Source organism: Lupinus angustifolius, chromosome LG01 (assembly GCF_001865875.1).
Source record: "Lupinus angustifolius cultivar Tanjil chromosome LG01, LupAngTanjil_v1.0, whole genome shotgun sequence".
NCBI classification, from domain to species: Eukaryota; Viridiplantae; Streptophyta; class Magnoliopsida; order Fabales; family Fabaceae; genus Lupinus; species Lupinus angustifolius.
The window spans coordinates 34,095,049-34,115,096 of record NC_032009.1 but is presented as its reverse complement, the minus strand read 5'-3'; the positions used below and the strand labels follow the sequence as shown (position 1 = coordinate 34,115,096).

Genomic DNA, 20,048 nt, shown 5'->3' with positions numbered 1-20,048 from the left:
AATGTGGTCAAGATGATTTCATTTGATATTTTTAATAAAAGTTATAAAAATGCCTTAGTTTGATTACATCTTTCGATCTCTCATGTTTTTTAACCTTACAAACTTAATCATTGATAATTTTAAATTATCATTTTAGTCTCCAATGTTGAACTACATTAATCATTCCATTCATTCTCGTCTCTTAACCTTAATGGACTTGCCTATGTGCACTATTAAGTGATGACGTGGCCACACAATTTAATTTCTAATAATTTTAAATTACTATGTATTTAATAAAGTTCCATGTTAAAAACATTATTAAATACATAGTAATTTAAAATTATTAGAAATTAAATTGGTAAAATTGAAAAATATAAGAGAAGGAAATAGACAATCATTGAATTTAGGTGTATAATTTTATATTTAATTTTTTATGGCCTCCATTACCAAATGTGGAAAACAATAATATAACAATGGGTTGTTATGCTGCTCACAGCTCAGCTACATTGCTGCTAGCTGCTGCAATATTGTCATGTGAACAAGCTGATAAAAATCTGATATTGGATAATATAATCTACTCAATATAGTATATATTATTAAATTTTTTATCTAATAAATTAGTTTTTTGAGTCAAGTTCTTATCATAAACTTAAGTTATAACAATTTATATCATTTATTGAGAGTTGTGTATGAAAAGAGTAAACTATAGGCTGAATTAACTTATAATACAAAATATTAATATATGAGTGAAGTCGCCAAAAAAAGAGTTAATATTAAGTCAATGTTAATAAAGTGAAAATCCTTATAGACATTAGTATTAAGGAGACAACAATATTAAGAGTCTCTATATTAGATAATATAATAAGCTAAATAAAATACTTATCCTATTAATAAACTATTTTTATTGATTTATAGTGTTAGTGAGCTTAAATCTTAACCCAAGCAAAAGGGACAATACCAGTCACATTTCTCTAAGCAAACAGAGTGCGTGGAATGACTAAGATACCCCTGTTCCTTATTGAAGCTTAAACATGTGTGCATAGCCCTGTTGTGATTGTTTCATTGGCTAGAACTGTCCAATTTGATAAGATTGCAGAATTTGGGTGTCACATGCAATGCCCATCCACAAATGAACAATAAATAATCTATGCATTGGTCAATGAGTCACGATAAATATTAGCATCTTATTCTCTTTTCATTACACTTTGTAGTTTGTATTGGATTATTAGTGAAATTATGGCCTCTTTATTTAATTAGTGAATAAAAATAATAAAAAAATCAGCCTTAATAGACGAGATTCTCAATTTCAATAAGAATATGCTATTTTTAATATTTGAACTCATGTCTTCTGAGATAACAAAATTTATGGCAGTGTTGATATCCAACCTGTAATAAAAAATATATTATGTTAAAAATATTAAAATATGTATTGTTAACATTGTTTATCCCTAATAGCTTGCTTCATATGTGACTCTCACGTGTCTCTCAGAAAGGGAGAATAAGAGAGCTGAAAAAGCAAGCTTGGTAATGGAAAAGTGGGTGGCATTGGTGATGTTGTTATTGTTGTATTTGACATTACTAATGGAAGCAAAAGCAGAAGTTACATATGATGGAAGGTCTCTTGTCATTGATGGACACAGAAAAATACTCTTCTCTGGTTCCATTCATTATCCTCGTAGCACTCCTCAGGTAATTTAATGTTTTAAACTATACATAATCAATGTGCCAATGCATCTTCTTTCTATGTGTGCAAGTGGTGAAATATAGAGACGAGAAATATTTCCTCTTCTGCAATTCATTCACATGTATTCCCTTGTTTTCAATAAGGGGATGACAAAAAAAAACTCATACATCAGTACCCATGAAAATACCTGCGACGAGTATCCGTAATAATAGCTTATAGGTGAGAGTGGGTTTTATGATATCCGCCTCATGGGTACCCGTAAACTTATAAATTTAGTTTTTAATTAAATTTTATATATATATTATAATTTTCATTATTATTTTAAGATTATATACCACATACTTTATAATTATTTTATAATAAATTACAACTATTTGACTATGATGATAAATTTATTATATAAATATCATATTATTCATGTAACAATTATTTTTACATATTGATTATTACAAATTATATAAATATATAATTAAAATTAAAAATTTGTTGGGTACCCTCAAATACTCGTTACCGCATGGGTACCCTCAAATACTCGTTACTGCATGGGTACCCATAAATATTGTGGGTTTGGGAACGAGAAATCACTACTCACCCATGCCCATTGCCATCCTTATTTTCAATGTGTAAGTAATTTAATAAATTAATTGAATGATATAATATTTTTATCTATGTTGAAAACTACATCATAAGGATAGAAAAGAAAAATAATAAAATGAAAATATAATTTTAGGAAAAACATAAATATTTATTAAAATTCTAAAACATCTATAAAGGAAAAATGTTGTTCATAAAATATAAATTAAAACAAATGGTGTAGGGAAGGAAGATAGAAATATAAGGGAGAAAATAATGATTGCGATTGATGATGCATTATGAGAAAGAGAGATATAAAATGGGATATAGAGTAGAAGACAAGGTAAGAGAAAGTGTTGTAGAAATACAAGAGTTGTTTTTTCACTATTATTGGATACTTTGGTATAAAAATATTTTTATCACATTTCTAGACTGAAATGTGGTGTTTGGGAATGTGATGTATATATAATATGTTTCATTTTTATATTTTGGCAAAAAAGAAATAGATAGAAGAACACCACATAGTCATTTCACACATAATTTGATACTTTTATGAGAATTCAACGTTTCAATCTAGAAATGTGGAATTCAAATTTGTCCATTCCTTTACATTTTAGATGCCTAAGAATCTCATTTGCTAAACATTTTTAAATTTAATTTCTCCTAACCATAACAAATTCACATTGTAAAGTAAGATGGTCCCAAATATCTCCAAAAATAATAACGAGAGAGAAATATATATATATATATATATATATATGAGAAGTAGATAGGTTGAGGAATAGTGACAAAGAAACCTTATTTGTTGCAGATGTGGCCAAACTTGATAGAGAAAGCAAAAGAAGGTGGAGTGGACGTGATTCAAACCTATGTGTTTTGGAATCTACACGAACCCCAACCCGGTCAGGTATTAGTTTTTTTTTATATTATTATTATATTATCTATAATTTATATTTAATTATTATTAACTCTTGAATAAAAATAAGATTAATAAATAATAAATGATATATTGATTTTGTATAAATTTTTAGTGCATAAATACTCTAGATATATAAATATATTAAAGGTATTTACAGTGTAATAATTAAATACGTTGAATACAACAGTATGATTTCAGTGGCAGATATGACTTGGTGAGATTCATAAAAGAAATCCAAGCTCAAGGGCTGTATGTGTGCCTCAGGATTGGACCTTACATCGAAAGTGAATGGACATACGGGTATTTCTTTCTCTTCATATATTTTAGCTTCAAAGTAAATTTTCTTCATCCAATTTTAGTATTTGTGTGGATAAAATATTCGGAATGAGCTATCCAGAAATGCATTTTTCTTCTTTAAATGCTTAAAAATTAAGAGTTTTCCATTGATGTGTTTTACATCTACATTAGTACAACTCCCCTTTTAAAAGAACAAAACATATTAGTTTTTTTTGTATTACGAAGGGTATTTCTCACCTTTTTGAATAAAGAACTAATTATTTTCGGGATTCGTGACTACCCTCCCAACAAGTATTACTTAGCTTTCAGGAATTGAACATTCGATCTTGGGGATCTAGTGTGGTTTTACACCACTAGACTAGCACCTTGTTAGTACAACACACAACACATATTAGTTTGATAGCACATTTTTTAGCCTAAAATGCATATTTAATATTTATGATAATTAATTTAGAAAAAATTACATAGTTAATCATGATAATTGTATGTTATAACCTTAGTATACACAGAATAAATATATTATATATAAGGATGAGATAATTCACATTCCAAACTATTTTTTCATAGTTTCACACATCATTCAACTAACCTCAAATTAGTTTTATAAGTTTACAAAATTATTCAAAGAATATACATACACATTCAAGAGTACAAATAGTGTTACCTTATAGTATTTTAATTTTAAGAGTTTATAATAACATGTTTTTTTATAGCTGGATCACGGTCTCAAAGTCAAAAGAAAATCTCTTTTACTGTATTATTTACTGTGATTGATGATAATAATGCTGAAAATTGATCACATGTAACATGTTTTTTTATAGGGGATTCCCGTTTTGGTTGCATGATGTTCCTGGCATTGTCTACCGAACAAACAATGAACCATTTAAGGTACATACTCCATATATATTTCAATTTTTCTATACTTTATAAAATGATTTCTTGTCTTACATGATGTTACATATTTATATATTTCAACGTTCAGTACTACATGCAAAATTTCACAACGAAAATAGTGAGCATGATGAAATCAGAGGGCTTATATGCTGCTCAAGGAGGCCCAATTATATTGTCACAGGTAAAATTGCTATTAAATAAGTGATATTGGAAGAACCATTTAGTTCAATAACATTTTTTATTTAGAGTGTAACATTTATACGAGTATAAAAATTTATACACAATTATTATTACATCATCCATTATTCATCTTTATTACTTCTTTTGAAGGATCAATCATGATTAAATATAAATGATACAATGATAATATATAAAACTCGTATATTATCAATGCATACATTTTTTCGATCTAGATACTACTAACATGGAATAATATAGATTGAGAATGAATATGAAAACATAGAAAAACCATTTGGAGAAGAAGGATCAAGGTATGTTGGATGGGCTGCAGAAATGGCAGTGGGCCTTCAAACTGGTGTACCTTGGGTTATGTGCAAGCAAAATGACGCTCCTGATCCAGTGGTTAGTCCCATTCACCCTAACTCCTTTGTCATAAACTGAGCAATTAAATATTGTATGTTTAATTTTGATTTCATTCATTTCATTGTTAGTAGAATAAACTATATATAAGTTGAACTTTACATTCCTCAATCAATCATATATTATGAAATGTTCCTATAAAAGAAACTATAAGGAAAAAATATTATCATATGTTTGACTTTTCATGATGAGCATAAAAACAAAATTCATTGATTTCACAATAGGTAAATAAATGTCATTGTAATATTTTTACACTGTATCAAATATTTATACATTCATATACTATTACATTGTTAAAGGAGAAAATAGTTTGTATCAGTATTTCTATACTATATGAACATTAACTAATTCTTATATATAAATGATAAAGGATATATTAAAAAAATGAAAATCTACTATACGAGATTCTTACTTAAGAGGATCTATCGGGGATAATAGATGTATAATCTTATCTTATAAACGGAGATGTTGTTTTTAGGTTTTAAACCAATGATCTAAAAAACTTTTCTGATCCAATATCTATTAAACTCTAGTCAATGTGAGCTTGACATTTTTTAGATACTTATTATCAGGCTCAAACTCTTCAATTACTTAGTGTGATTTGATTACACCAAATATTTTACCTATCCATGATAATTGGAAGATTTATTAATAACATGTTGACCGCTTCATTTTCTTTTTCGTTTAGTTGTTTTGAGTTTCAATTTCAATGCAGATCAATACTTGCAATGGAATGAAATGTGGAGAAACATTTACAGGACCAAACTCCCCAAATAAGCCATCGTTGTGGACAGAGAATTGGACTTCTTTGTATGTTTCCTCAATTATCCACACCAACTAATCTGATATGCTTGTTGCAAAGAAAATATTCAATTCTACTCTAGTATTAGGAGGAAAAGATATAATATCAATGTCAATGTATCATTCACCATTCATATTTAATTATCATTGACTCTTAAAAAAAAAAAACAAATGAATGATGAATGATATAATGATGGTGTATAAATTTTTATACTTATAGTACATAGATATTATCTTATATATTATACATTTGCTTATTAAATAACTTTTTATCCATTACCCATCAAGTAACTGTGTCCATTCCTTGTATTTTTCTTTCTGAAGCTATCAAGTGTATGGTGGTGTTCCATACATAAGGTCTGCAGAAGACATTGCATTCCATGTCACTCTTTTTATTGCAAGAAAAAATGGAAGCTATGTCAACTATTATATGGTATTGATACTACTATATTCATTTTTTTATTTAATAGACTCTTCCCTCTAATTTGTAAGGTACCTTATAATTTACATTTTTGCAAACTTATATTAGTACCATGGTGGAACCAACTTTGGGAGATCCAGTTCAGCTTATGTTATAACATCCTATTATGACCAAGCTCCACTTGATGAATATGGTAAATGTAGAACATTAATTATTCTCCTACCTCACATGCATACATTACATTTGATAAATATATATGTGCTTCTGTTTTTTTTAAATATTTTATTTTATTTTCATTAGGTCTTTTGAGGCAACCCAAGTGGGGACATCTCAAGGAGTTGCATGCTGCAATTAAGTATTGTTCTACCACTTTATTGCAAGGAATTCAGACCAATTTCTCTTTAGGTCAAATGCAAGAGGTAAGTGTCTCATTTCATCTATACAACAAATATGCATTATTTTTAATTTCACTAATAATTGCAACCCAAGTATTAGATTGATTTTCGTTTTTAATTCAATCAGGGTTATGTTTTTGAAGATGGAGAAGGAGAATGTGTTGCTTTTCTTGTAAACCATGACAGTGTAAATAAGGTTACTGTCCAATTCCAAAACAGATCATATGAATTGCTACCAAAGTCAATAAGTATCTTACCAGATTGTCAGAATGTGACTTTCAACACAGCAACTGTAAGTTATTACAACTTTGTCATAATTAATTAAAGGGTGTATAATGGCTACCCCTTCACCTAATTTGGTCTGATGGTGATCGAACCTAGATATGGTCGAATTTCATCCGGTCTAGAGGAGCTGAATTTTGGTTCTAAAATTAGGTCTGATCAATATTTAGAGTCAAATAACAGACAAACATGACCCGACCTGACTCGTCTTATGGTCATCCATTCATCATATTTGTTTGTGTCTATTCAACTGTGTACAAATTAATGACATTTTTTTAGCTCAAAGTCTCGTCGATTCTCTAATTTTTTATTATATATACATATATTTAGATGATTAACAAAATATCTACATATATCATTTCATATGTCAGATTACATATTCGTAATAATAAGTAATATTGATAATGTTTTATTTGTGTGCATTATATTTAATCGGGTCTATGATCAAATTTAGATTCAAAAGCTGACTCGGCCGACATTTGAGGTCAAGTTAACTTTCGGGTCTAAGACTAAGTTCTAATTCAAAAAAGTAATTTGACCAACATATATGGTCGGATAAGGAACAAGCCTTACCCGATCCAACCAGGCCTATATGTTATAACAAATGATTATCATATTAATTTATTCTTATATATATACATTCACACATAGGTAAATACAAAGAGCAACAAAAGAATTATCAATCCAGTACAAAGCTTAAGCTCAGCAGATAAATGGGAGCAGTTTCAAGATGCCATACCAAATTTTGAAGATACTTTGTCAATATCAAACCAATTGCTTGAGCATATGAACTTAACCAAAGACAAGTCAGATTATCTTTGGTATACTCTAAGGTTAGATATCCACTAATTTGGCTTCTCAAAAAAGTTGTAAAATGCATCACATTACTAATGGTCATAATAATTTGGAACTAACAAAGAAAATAACCAATTTTATAAACAGGTTTGAGCATAATTCACCTTGCAATGAACCAATACTTCATTTTCAATCAGCTGCTCATGTTGCCCATGCTTTTGTGGATGACATATACATAGGTAAATATTGAATCATCTCAAAAGCCAATTTTGAAAGTAGAACCCTTTGGGGTAATGTTTTGAGAGTTGAAAGTTTAGTAGAAAAAATGATGTGAATTAAGAATGACATCATATATATGCTCATTTTTATTAACTCTTCTAGGAGGTGCACATGGAAATCATGATGTAAAATCATTCACCTTAGATCTTCCTATTACTCTAAATGAAGGGGCAAACAATATTTCTATACTCAGTGTTATGGTTGGACTCCCGGTAATGTTTCCAAACAGTTTCTACATATTATCATTTTTAGTAGAGTTTAATATATGTAAGAATTCTACTTGTAAGTGCATTGTTAATCATATGCGCTCACAAAAAACTCACTCTTAATATATATATTAAACAATTTTTATTATCTTTCCATAAAAACTAATACATACAAATACTATTAAAAGGATTCAGGTGCATTTCTTGAAAGAAGATTTGCTGGCTTAACCTCAGTGGAAATTCAGTGCAGTGAAGAGTCCTATGATTTGACCAATTCTACATGGGGGTATCAGGTTTTTTTTTTCAATTTTTCTTTTCAACTTTTGACATTGTTCAGTTGCCTGTTAAACATTTATAGAATGACAATTTTTTTCATGATCCATTTTATACATTATAGGTTGGATTATTGGGAGAGCAATTACAAATATATGAAGAACAAAATAGCAGTCCTGTTGAATGGAGTCAAATAGGAAATACTATCAATCAGAGGCTAACTTGGTTTAAGGTAATTGATGGTAACATGCATTTTTCATTTCAGAATTATAGTAACAGTTATGTGGACATGAAATAATGAATCAATGAAATGAAATAATGTAACATTAAGAAGAAAATGAATAGAGAAAATCTTAATGTATATTACTAATGATAAAATTGTAGACTACATTTGATTCACCGGAGGGAGATGACCCAGTTGCCTTGAACCTTGGCTCGATGGGAAAAGGTGAAACTTGGGTTAATGGACAAAGCATTGGTCGCTACTGGATTTTGTTCCATGATTCTAAAGGCCAACCTTCACAAGCATTGTAAGTTAATCCATCACCATGAAGCACCATTTCTATATACTAGTATTTCATTTATACAAGTTTTCTTACTCATGTGAGTTACTATAGAGAAAAAAATGTAAGTTTCAGTTGAGACTTTGACTCAATTTTAATATATATCTAAAACTAATGTATAAGCATGAAGTTGTTATTTAGTAGTTTATGGATATTAATGGTTTCTATGATGTGGCCACAGGTATCACGTGCCTAGGTCATTCTTGAAAAACAGTGGAAATATTTTGGTTGTGTTTGAGGAGGGAGGTGGGGATCCTCTTCATATCTCCATCAACACTGTTTCAACCACATATTTAGATGACACTATTTCAAAATAATCATTTTTACATGTCTTGTACTTGTACCAAAAAGGAAAATTTTGTCAACCCATTATAACCAATTCATACAAAATGTAACATTCAAATTAGAAAAATATATATTCTATTCTTCAAATCTAGATTGAGAACTTGAGATGGATTCTTTGTAATTCAAATACTCTTTTAGAGTTTTTTTAACATTAAAGGATAGCCTGTTAAAGATGCTATTCTCAGTATTGTGTTTCTCATTTTAAGCCTGAAGAATATTATAGTCCATGTTAGAAAATCTTCTATTCAACATGAATTAATATTGAATAAACGCAAGAGCATGATTTTATCTTGTGTGTTTTATAATAACAGGACAGAATCCTTAATCCTAGAAATTGTTCAAAATTGCGAATGGATAAAATATAGAAGTTCGGCCATATAAAAAAAGAATGAGCTAATTGAAAATCATATAAGTGATAAGACCCTATTAATTTAATTATCTTAGAACTCTGGATGTGCTGATATGAGTACAGCATTTCATGATATACATAACATAATTCTTCCATCCATTTTTGTATCGCATATCAAATCTAGCATGCATTGTAACAACTGTTGTATCCATGGTAAAAATATCTAATAAAATAATGTGTACAAATTTATACATTATTAAAAAGTGCATATATTTTTCTCTCATAAAATAATACTATATATATATATATGTGTGTTCCATTTCCATATGATATTATAGCTCTCAAATCCCAACAATACCATCATCTCGATCCTCCCTTCGTGGCAGCTTTACACATGAATTGTAATTCTAAGCAATCAAGAACAACGTGAGGCGTGGAGATAAGTGAACAATCCACGTGGAGGAGGAAACAAGTGTCACGCTTTCTACACTACACATTAGCATGATAAATTGTAATGCTAGCAGAATCACTTTTTTTTTTCAATCAATAAAAAATCTGATTATTCCAGTTCTCCATCTATATCTGATAAAATGCCAATACACTATTCAGATAAATATGCATAGTTTCCCTTTCAACTCGTCATTTTAGAGGTATGTACATATCTCTATGTATTTTCACATCACATTAGAGAGGTTCTATTAGCTATATGTATAATATTATACATATTCTAGATTTAAGCAATTAAATACCAACCCATCTACTTTATTCACACCTTACATGAATTATGGGTTCTCTATTTAATGCATATGTTATGAATCTTGTGATATCTTTAACAATGTCCATAAATATGCAATTATATCTTACATACAAATAACTATTTTTTTGTCCACAGATTTTCAGTTTAGTTAAAGGACTTGATTAATCAACAACCTCAGTGAAACAATCAACTAAGGAAAACCATGTCGGGTGTGACCTTAGCAGTGTCTGGTGAGCCAGACAAAACAGCATCATCAGCGACCACAACCACAAACAAGCCTCAGCAGAAACATGTTGCTGGTGCTGCTGGAGTTAGAAGCATGAACCTGATAGGTTCATTACGTGTAATAGAGCTTCAGCTTGTGGCCTTTGTGTTAGTTTTCTCAGCAAGTGGACTTGTCCCACTCCTTGATCTAGTGTTCCCAGCACTTGTTTCTATCTATCTCTTATTACTTTCACGTTTTGCATTTCCCTCATATGGGTCTGTAGGAACCCAATCCCCTATCTTCCATGGAAGCATGTTTTTCCAAGCTTATGTTGTTGTTGGGACCATAGTGGGGTTGTTCTTGCCCTTGGCCTATGTTCTTGGTGGGTTTGGAAGAGGTGATGAACATGCAGTTAGATCAGCAAGCCCACACTTGTTCTTGCTCTCGGTTCAAATATTGACTGAGAATGTAATTAGTGGCTTGTCACTGTTTTCACCACCCGTTAGGGCATTGGTGCCATTGATGTATACAGTTAAGAGGATCTTTGTTGATATTGATTGGATACATAATGTGTGGCTCAACAAAACCTTGCCTGCAAATCCACACTTCAAGGTTATTTTGCTTTCTTCACTCTTTACTACACAGTACACACATAATTATACACATAGTTACATGGTTTCCACACACTTATATTTAGCAGAAACTTTATTCATATGAATATGGGAAGGAGATGAATTTAATTAATTTGGTGTATGGTGTGTGCATGCAGGACACAGCATGGTTTTGGTTTGGGAGGGGTCTAGCAGTGGCAAATTTGGTTTACTTTTCAATCAATCTATTTGGCTTTTTGGTACCTAGGTTCCTTCCAAGAGCTTTTGAGAGGTATTTCCAACAGAAGGGAGAGATCTATGCCAAGGAAGCAGAAGATAAGGCATCTGTGATAATCAATAAATCCCATACACTAGATAAGAAGACAGATTAAGGGCTCTGGCCTATTGTTCACTTGTTATCTTTAAACAGTTCAGCACTTTTCCCCCCTTTAAGACATGTTGTGTATGTATGATAATTGATAATAGCAACTTGGATTTAATATGGCTCTCCCTTGTTGAATTACTAAAACTATGACAGTTGTTCGATAGACTACTGAACTTAAGAATCTCGACAGAAGTTTGATCCATGTGTAGTGAAAATGATTCACAATAAAAGCAAAATCTCTGAGTAGTAGTGAAAGAGAGATAAAAGATTGTACAGTTCGACTAACATAAATCAATATTCACATGGATTATCATGCATTCACGTTGACTTCACCACAAATGTTTAAATTAATGCATAATTTTCAACGCTAATTCACCCTACTGTGAACAACTACAGAACTCTGATGCAGTCCTTAATCCTGAGTAAAATATAGTATCCTCACAAAATTGATCATATAGACAAAAGGGTGCCGTTATATCTTCAAAGATATTTGCAATAAGACCAGAATGTGGCATTCCATGCTATGAAACTACGAATTATCTTGCTTATCTTTTCAACTATCTATCACCGATTCAAGAAGTGCAGATTCTTCTTCCTGCGGGTAAGACAGCACAAAATGCAGAAATGAATAGGGTCAAACTTAATAACAAAAAAATGTTAATTTGGAAGAACAAACCACATACCGCTAAAGCATTAAATTCAGTTTCCTCATCTATGGCATCAAAGATAGCAGGATCCTCAAGCAGTTCCTGTTCAGAAATGTTGCCATTAGCAAGCTCAAGCAGTTACTGGGCACTAATATAAACCTTATGACAAAAGGCATACACACAAATTGATATTCTTCACAATTGAAACTTAGAATGAGAGCAAAAATATCTGAAACTTAGAATTAGAGCAAAGTTCCAGAAACAGAAAATATTAAGGCAAGCCAAACCCTTGATGTGGCATTCTGACCTAAGAAAACAATGGAGTAAAATAGAAAAGGGCACATGCAACTTATAGAATATAAGATTGATGGAACAAAGACAGGAAATAGTGAACAATTCTTTAGTGATTGCCTACTTACATCATCAGCAACTTGCAACATCCCATTCTGATCCTGCACAAAGAAAGGCAAATTAATTATATTCTGCTTTGCATCACCTGCATCTCATGCCAGATTCCCAGTAACAGAAACTTAGAACTAGAAGAACTATAACACTACATTGACACTGGTACTTCGGAATCTAGAGAGTTTACGGTCACTTATAAAATGCATTTCAGAGGAAAAAAGTCACTAAGATAATATGCAATGCTGCATGTTCAAGTTGCTCAATGAAACTTGTACATATGGAAGCTTACCTTCACGGCAACAAAAAGATGCGGATCAGATGGCGTATAAATCATGTATTGTGCACCTTCCTGCATGAGAGAAACAGACTATAGATCACATGGAGAGATAGTAAATTACATATATACTAAAACGCACTGATGGTCTAGGATTCTTCCAGAAGAATTCGTCTAAAAAGATGGGAAAACAACAGAAGCATTTGTATGGGTAGGTAAGAGAAGCCGAAGATGATAGTAACACACTTTGAAATGGAAAGTAAACAATAATTCATCTCAGAAAACTGGTTTTATCATGTCGTAGTAGTAAACAATAAAGCACAAAGGCAATCACAAAGCATTATCCCATATAGTTATAATAACTTCCATGCATCCAGATTCTAGAAAGGATATCAATTGCAAGGGAATTTCGCTTCCTTACTAACTTGCAAATGCTTCATTAAATTTTACTAGTAAAAAAACCTTTTAAAAGGAAACAGAGATATAGCAACATATTTGTTTAATCTAAGGTAATAAACTACCAGATCGAAATATGTAATTTCTATAGCTTCAGTTGGCAAGCCATCCACTCCTTTACCCTCATCTGCAAAATAGTAAAACATCCTGAATTAGATAGATTTTGGGCTTACAATTCAGATAGTTGTGTAGCATATTATCACTTTACCAGTAAGTCTCCCCAAGGTAAATTCTTTTTTTTTGGGGGCTATGGTGCTTAATAGAACTAGGCTAATGACCATTATGGGAATGCTCTTTCCCTTGATAAATATGTTATGTGTTGTGCTTGTGCCTGCTCAGACAGGTTCTACATCTGTTCTCACACAGTTCTGCTGCTGTTCCGCTACGAAATTCCTTCTTGTTAAATGTTGCATGTGTCCTAGATCCTTCGACCAATATCTGATGATTAGCTTTTGTAGCTTTGGTAAAAGAGAAGAAGCAAAAGTTTGTGGCAACTTGCAACCTATGCTACACTTCGGTGGCTTTTGTTGGAGGCTAGGAGGCTGTCATATTTTTAAGGAGGATTATATGACATAAAATTTGATTTGGGATAATATTAGGAGTTTGGTTTCTACCTCATGCAAAGTACATGGCCTTATTAATGGGTCTCCTGCTAGTAGATATGTTGAGGGACTGGGCAGCTTTGCTTCAGTTCTCTTTTTTCTTGACTGTTTTCTGTTTTGTTCTTACGTTAAGGAGGACTCATCATTCTCCCAAATCTAGTGGGATTAAGGCTTGGTTGTTGTTTACTGTTGTATTTGAATGAACTTTAAATGAATAGAGGAATCAAATGGGAAGCTAGTTGCAGATGACATTGTCCTAGTTGGAGACTCAATAAATGGAAGCTATAAATATGGAGACAAGCTTTAGAAGCACTTAGCTTTTGTATAAGCCGAAGTAAGATGGAGCAGCACATGGCTTTATAATCACGAGAGATGATGAGGGGAATAGCACAAAAAGAAAGCTATTTTCACTCAAAAACAGAAGAAATATAACAAAAGATAAAGTCTAAAGTTGATCCCGCAGAACCAAGCTTTAACTGGGAACAAAACAGAACTTTGATAAGCTTTTAATAAATAAAAACGTCCAAACTGTGTGATGAATAGCTTCCCGTGCATTATAAAACCTCAAAGTAATTAACAGGCACATTTTAAACTAGAAGATGTTCCTGTAACAAAATGAACATAACTTCTGCTTTGTTTATACACTGATGAAAGAAAATTAGACAGTAGTACTCTGTGTAAAGGGGACACAAAGAAATTCTTACCCGTCTGAAAGTCAAATATGTCTTCTTCTGTGTAGCAAAAACCACCACGTGCTGTATAACAGTATCTAATATGGAGATACATAAATATTTTGTGATAATCGAACACAAGTTAAATTCATGATTTTCTACATTGCAAGGAACTACAAACATACCCGCTATAGACAAGATGCATGTGTATCTTGGCAAGTGCATAAGCTGCAGCAGGCAGAATAGACTCAACTTCCTTATCACTGACCTAAAACCCAAAAGGTAAATATGAATAAACTCGAATGAGGAGATTCACCAAGAGAGAAAAAAGGAACTACATATTTTGCCATAATAAACAATGAAATCCCATCAATGAAGACGAGTGTGTGCTTCAAAATTTGTGAAGGGTTTTAAAGAGATTGTTGTGATATATAGGCATATAGCTGAGAGAAAAGATGTTATCTTTGTCAAAACTAAGATCATAGAATAGAGACAACAACACCAGTTCATAGCATCATCTGATAAATATATGGAAAAATTGCGACTTAGAAAATGGAGTAAAAACTTACAGCTGACCATCCATCCGCATTTGTGCTTTTTAATATTTGGATAGGCCTGCAGTAAAAATTCCACCGTCCATAGTCAAGGAATAATAGAATGAAAGGGTTAGCGAAAAGGTTTTGGGCAACAAAAAGATGCGGATCAGATGGCGTATAAATCATGTATTGTGCACCTTCCTGCATGAGAGAAACAGACTATAGATCACATGGAGAGATAGTAAATTACATATATACTAAAACGCACTGATGGTCTAGGATTCTTCCAGAAGAATTCGTCTAAAAAGATGGGAAAACAACAGAAGCATTTGTATGGGTAGGTAAGAGAAGCCGAAGATGATAGTAACACACTTTGAAATGGAAAGTAAACAATAATTCATCTCAGAAAACTGGTTTTATCATGTCGTAGTAGTAAACAATAAAGCACAAAGGCAATCACAAAGCATTATCCCATATAGTTATAATAACTTCCATGCATCCAGATTCTAGAAAGGATATCAATTGCAAGGGAATTTCGCTTCCTTACTAACTTGCAAATGCTTCATTAAATTTTACTAGTAAAAAAACCTTTTAAAAGGAAACAGAGATATAGCAACATATTTGTTTAATCTAAGGTAATAAACTACCAGATCGAAATATGTAATTTCTATAGCTTCAGTTGGCAAGCCATCCACTCCTTTACCCTCATCTGCAAAATAGTAAAACATCCTGAATTAGATAGATTTTGGGCTTACAATTCAGATAGTTGTGTAGCATATTATCACTTTACCAGTAAGTCTCCCCAAGGTAAATTCTTTTTTTTTGGGGGCTATGGTGCTTAATAGAACTAGGCTAATGACCATTATGGGAATGCTCTTTCCCTTGATAAATATGTTATGTGTTGTGCTTGTGCCTGCTCAGACAGGTTCTACATCTGTTCTCACACAGTTCTGCTGCTGTTCCGCTACGAAATTCCTTCTTGTTAAATGTTGCATGTGTCCTAGATCCTTCGACCAATATCTGATGATTAGCTTTTGTAGCTTTGGTAAAAGAGAAGAAGCAAAAGTTTGTGGCAACTTGCAACCTATGCTACACTTCGGTGGCTTTTGTTGGAGGCTAGGAGGCTGTCATATTTTTAAGGAGGATTATATGACATAAAATTTGATTTGGGATAATATTAGGAGTTTGGTTTCTACCTCATGCAAAGTACATGGCCTTATTAATGGGTCTCCTGCTAGTAGATATGTTGAGGGACTGGGCAGCTTTGCTTCAGTTCTCTTTTTTCTTGACTGTTTTCTGTTTTGTTCTTACGTTAAGGAGGACTCATCATTCTCCCAAATCTAGTGGGATTAAGGCTTGGTTGTTGTTTACTGTTGTATTTGAATGAACTTTAAATGAATAGAGGAATCAAATGGGAAGCTAGTTGCAGATGACATTGTCCTAGTTGGAGACTCAATAAATGGAAGCTATAAATATGGAGACAAGCTTTAGAAGCACTTAGCTTTTGTATAAGCCGAAGTAAGATGGAGCAGCACATGGCTTTATAATCACGAGAGATGATGAGGGGAATAGCACAAAAAGAAAGCTATTTTCACTCAAAAACAGAAGAAATATAACAAAAGATAAAGTCTAAAGTTGATCCCGCAGAACCAAGCTTTAACTGGGAACAAAACAGAACTTTGATAAGCTTTTAATAAATAAAAACGTCCAAACTGTGTGATGAATAGCTTCCCGTGCATTATAAAACCTCAAAGTAATTAACAGGCACATTTTAAACTAGAAGATGTTCCTGTAACAAAATGAACATAACTTCTGCTTTGTTTATACACTGATGAAAGAAAATTAGACAGTAGTACTCTGTGTAAAGGGGACACAAAGAAATTCTTACCCGTCTGAAAGTCAAATATGTCTTCTTCTGTGTAGCAAAAACCACCACGTGCTGTATAACAGTATCTAATATGGAGATACATAAATATTTTGTGATAATCGAACACAAGTTAAATTCATGATTTTCTACATTGCAAGGAACTACAAACATACCCGCTATAGACAAGATGCATGTGTATCTTGGCAAGTGCATAAGCTGCAGCAGGCAGAATAGACTCAACTTCCTTATCACTGACCTAAAACCCAAAAGGTAAATATGAATAAACTCGAATGAGGAGATTCACCAAGAGAGAAAAAAGGAACTACATATTTTGCCATAATAAACAATGAAATCCCATCAATGAAGACGAGTGTGTGCTTCAAAATTTGTGAAGGGTTTTAAAGAGATTGTTGTGATATATAGGCATATAGCTGAGAGAAAAGATGTTATCTTTGTCAAAACTAAGATCATAGAATAGAGACAACAACACCAGTTCATAGCATCATCTGATAAATATATGGAAAAATTGCGACTTAGAAAATGGAGTAAAAACTTACAGCTGACCATCCATCCGCATTTGTGCTTTTTAATATTTGGATAGGCCTGCAGTAAAAATTCCACCGTCCATAGTCAAGGAATAATAGAATGAAAGGGTTAGCGAAAAGGTTTTGGAATAATGGGATAGTCATAGGAAGACAGCTACACCAATGCAGAATTTTTTTACTTTTGATCTTACGTGTCAACTGGGCAGAGCAACATACAGTCATGTCCTTCGGAACTTCTGAATACTCTCCTTACCACACATTCTAATGGAAGGTTGTTTGTGGGATCAACCTGTTACGAACTTGTTCAGAATTTATAGATTTAAGGAATACGATGAGCCAACATAACAGAGACACACACCCAAAGAAGGATATTATGATATTTGCCTATTTGTCGCATGACACCAACTAGAGCTAGGAAAAACGGTTACAAAATGATACGACCTAAGGAATTGAACAACTTTTAAAAATTATAAGACATGGCATAAAAAATATAAAATTAGTGCAAAATTAACTTATAAGTACAAATCTTAAATTAGGCAGAAATACCTTTCTGAAGTTACTTTGAGTCATTGTAAATATAATAAAATGCTTACATATATGAAATTAATGATATTTCCATCTATTATGGTATGAAAATTTTAAAAGTAAATTGTAAAGCACTAAAAGGAGTATTCGAAGATGTCCAAAAATGTTCATTAAGTGTCCTATATGGACACGATAACTATGTGGAAGTATGCGTGCTTCATAGAACTACAGTGACCAGCAAAATAATTGAATGTCTTAGCAAAATTAAGAAGCAAATTAATGGTGCTCGAGGCTTCATTTGTGAAACCCTATAAAATAGGAGTGAAAATATGCAGCTGAAATAGAAAATGGAACTGTATTTAGACAGCACAGTTCTAAACTGAAATGGTCATTGTGATTATGCTATGTTTACCACGATTTCCGGATATTTCAGGAAAATGAGGCACCACACAACATATAATGTCATTGCAGAGACTTCCAAAACCACATATCTAGACATAATCATTCTCCACCTCTCTGCCTAATTCCACTCTAACCAAACATATACTACAGAGCATTAAATCATAATGACTAGGGTTTTACTACAACATGAAATTACGAAACTGTGATACTCATTCAACTCAAATTCATTATTCACATCAAGTACTACATAGTTCCACTTGAATCTAACATAACAAATTAAAAAGGAGAAAACTCACAATAGTGACAAGTCGATCAGTTAAAGCTTGAACAACTTTCCCATTACCATCAACAACAAATCCAGCGGGAGGTTCAGGAAGCGGCAATGAACTAGAAGCGTGAGCCAAAGAAGAATCTGGAATGCTATCCGTACCATCATCATGGACATTAACATCAACACCAGCGGGAAAATCTTGCAAGATTTCGAAATCAGTGAAATTCAAAGGGTCGGAAACAGTGGTGGTTTTCTTTTTCTTCTTTTTTGTGGTTGATGAAGAGGAAGAAGAATGTTTGTTACGTGGGTTTGAATTGGAGGCATGGCAGAGAGTGATTCGGATTGTGCTGAAAATGGAATTAGGGTTTGGAAATGAAGCTGTGAATGGTGAGAAAGGGAATTTGGAAATGGAAGTGGAATTGAAGTTGAAGGAAGTGGTTGCTGAGGAACAAGATATACGTAGCGCCATTTATCTTTTCCTTTAGCCTCTCTCTGTCTTTTTTGTGAAACCAATATATAGAAACATGATAATGTTCCTAATAATTTTTTATCTCATCCCATTAAACTTGTTGGATTGAAATTTTTTTATTTAATATATCACTGGCATATGGATGGACATTATCGTACCTGCTAACTCGCTTTCCTATCATTTATAATTTATAGTTTGTATATTATAAATGTTAAATACAATATTTTGTGTTAAATATTTATAATTTACAGTTGAATTTATTTGATTGGTGTAAAATTGAACATTCATATTCTATATTAAAAACTAATAGTTATAAAGTAAGAAGAAGTAGTTAACCATATAATATAGAACATATATTGAGTAGAGAGGAACATTGAGTTATATATAGTTTTTTTTGGTAAAAATTAGAAAATAGTGAGCGCAAAATAGGGAAATCCCACATTAAACCATGGTTGGTAGTTATTTTGAATTTTCCTTTTTACAAGTAGCGTGTATATATATATATTAAATTTCTCAAAAACATAACATTATTTACTAATACATTAATACACATTAATATTAATGTGCAATTTATCTTAAATGTATGAAAATTTATGTTTTTTATTTGTTCAAATTTTATAATATATGGTCAATAAAAAATAATTTGTCTAAATAATATGTAGTTATTAATCTATGGATGAATCAATATAATTTATAACTCAAAGTTATTAACAATATAATAGTAGAGATATTTTAATAGAGTAAATTACACTGACACCCCTGAGTTTTAGTGAAATTATATAAATC

General features: G+C 31.9%; 3 protein-coding genes across 5 annotated transcripts; 2 read left to right on the top strand and 1 right to left on the bottom strand.

The window, feature by feature from the left end:
• LOC109361877 (beta-galactosidase 6-like) lies at positions 1,472-9,470 on the top strand. Of its 2 annotated transcripts, XM_019607408.1 has the most exons (18): positions 1,472-1,668; positions 3,048-3,143; positions 3,343-3,455; positions 4,274-4,340; positions 4,435-4,527; positions 4,785-4,928; positions 5,662-5,756; positions 6,072-6,180; positions 6,277-6,361; positions 6,469-6,587; positions 6,691-6,855; positions 7,497-7,678; positions 7,788-7,879; positions 8,022-8,131; positions 8,314-8,418; positions 8,523-8,630; positions 8,783-8,928; positions 9,143-9,470. In XM_019607408.1, the coding sequence occupies exons 1-18, from the start codon at positions 1,507-1,509 to the stop codon at positions 9,276-9,278; spliced, it is 2,127 nt and encodes a 708-aa protein (XP_019462953.1). In that variant the 5' UTR covers positions 1,472-1,506; the 3' UTR covers positions 9,279-9,470. The 2 variants fall into 2 exon arrangements, with proteins under 2 accessions (XP_019462953.1, XP_019462955.1); XM_019607410.1 differs by lacking the exon at positions 4,435-4,527.
• LOC109361870 lies at positions 10,199-11,709 on the top strand. 2 transcript variants are annotated; one of them, XM_019607402.1, is made up of 3 exons: positions 10,199-10,305; positions 10,548-11,229; positions 11,387-11,709. In XM_019607402.1, the coding sequence occupies exons 2-3, from the start codon at positions 10,615-10,617 to the stop codon at positions 11,597-11,599; spliced, it is 828 nt and encodes a 275-aa protein (XP_019462947.1). In that variant the 5' UTR covers positions 10,199-10,305; positions 10,548-10,614; the 3' UTR covers positions 11,600-11,709. The 2 variants fall into 2 exon arrangements, with proteins under 2 accessions (XP_019462947.1, XP_019462949.1); XM_019607404.1 differs by lacking the exon at positions 10,199-10,305 and having other exon boundaries at positions 10,370-11,229.
• Positions 11,874-19,324, bottom strand: LOC109361864. Its single transcript, XM_019607398.1, has 10 exons — positions 18,819-19,324; positions 17,787-17,884; positions 17,608-17,653; positions 17,224-17,306; positions 17,072-17,136; positions 15,831-15,892; positions 12,934-12,993; positions 12,659-12,691; positions 12,276-12,341; positions 11,874-12,187 (listed from the first exon to the last, which is right to left on the bottom strand). The coding sequence occupies exons 1-10, from the start codon at positions 19,260-19,262 to the stop codon at positions 12,146-12,148; spliced, it is 999 nt and encodes a 332-aa protein (XP_019462943.1). The 5' UTR covers positions 19,263-19,324; the 3' UTR covers positions 11,874-12,145.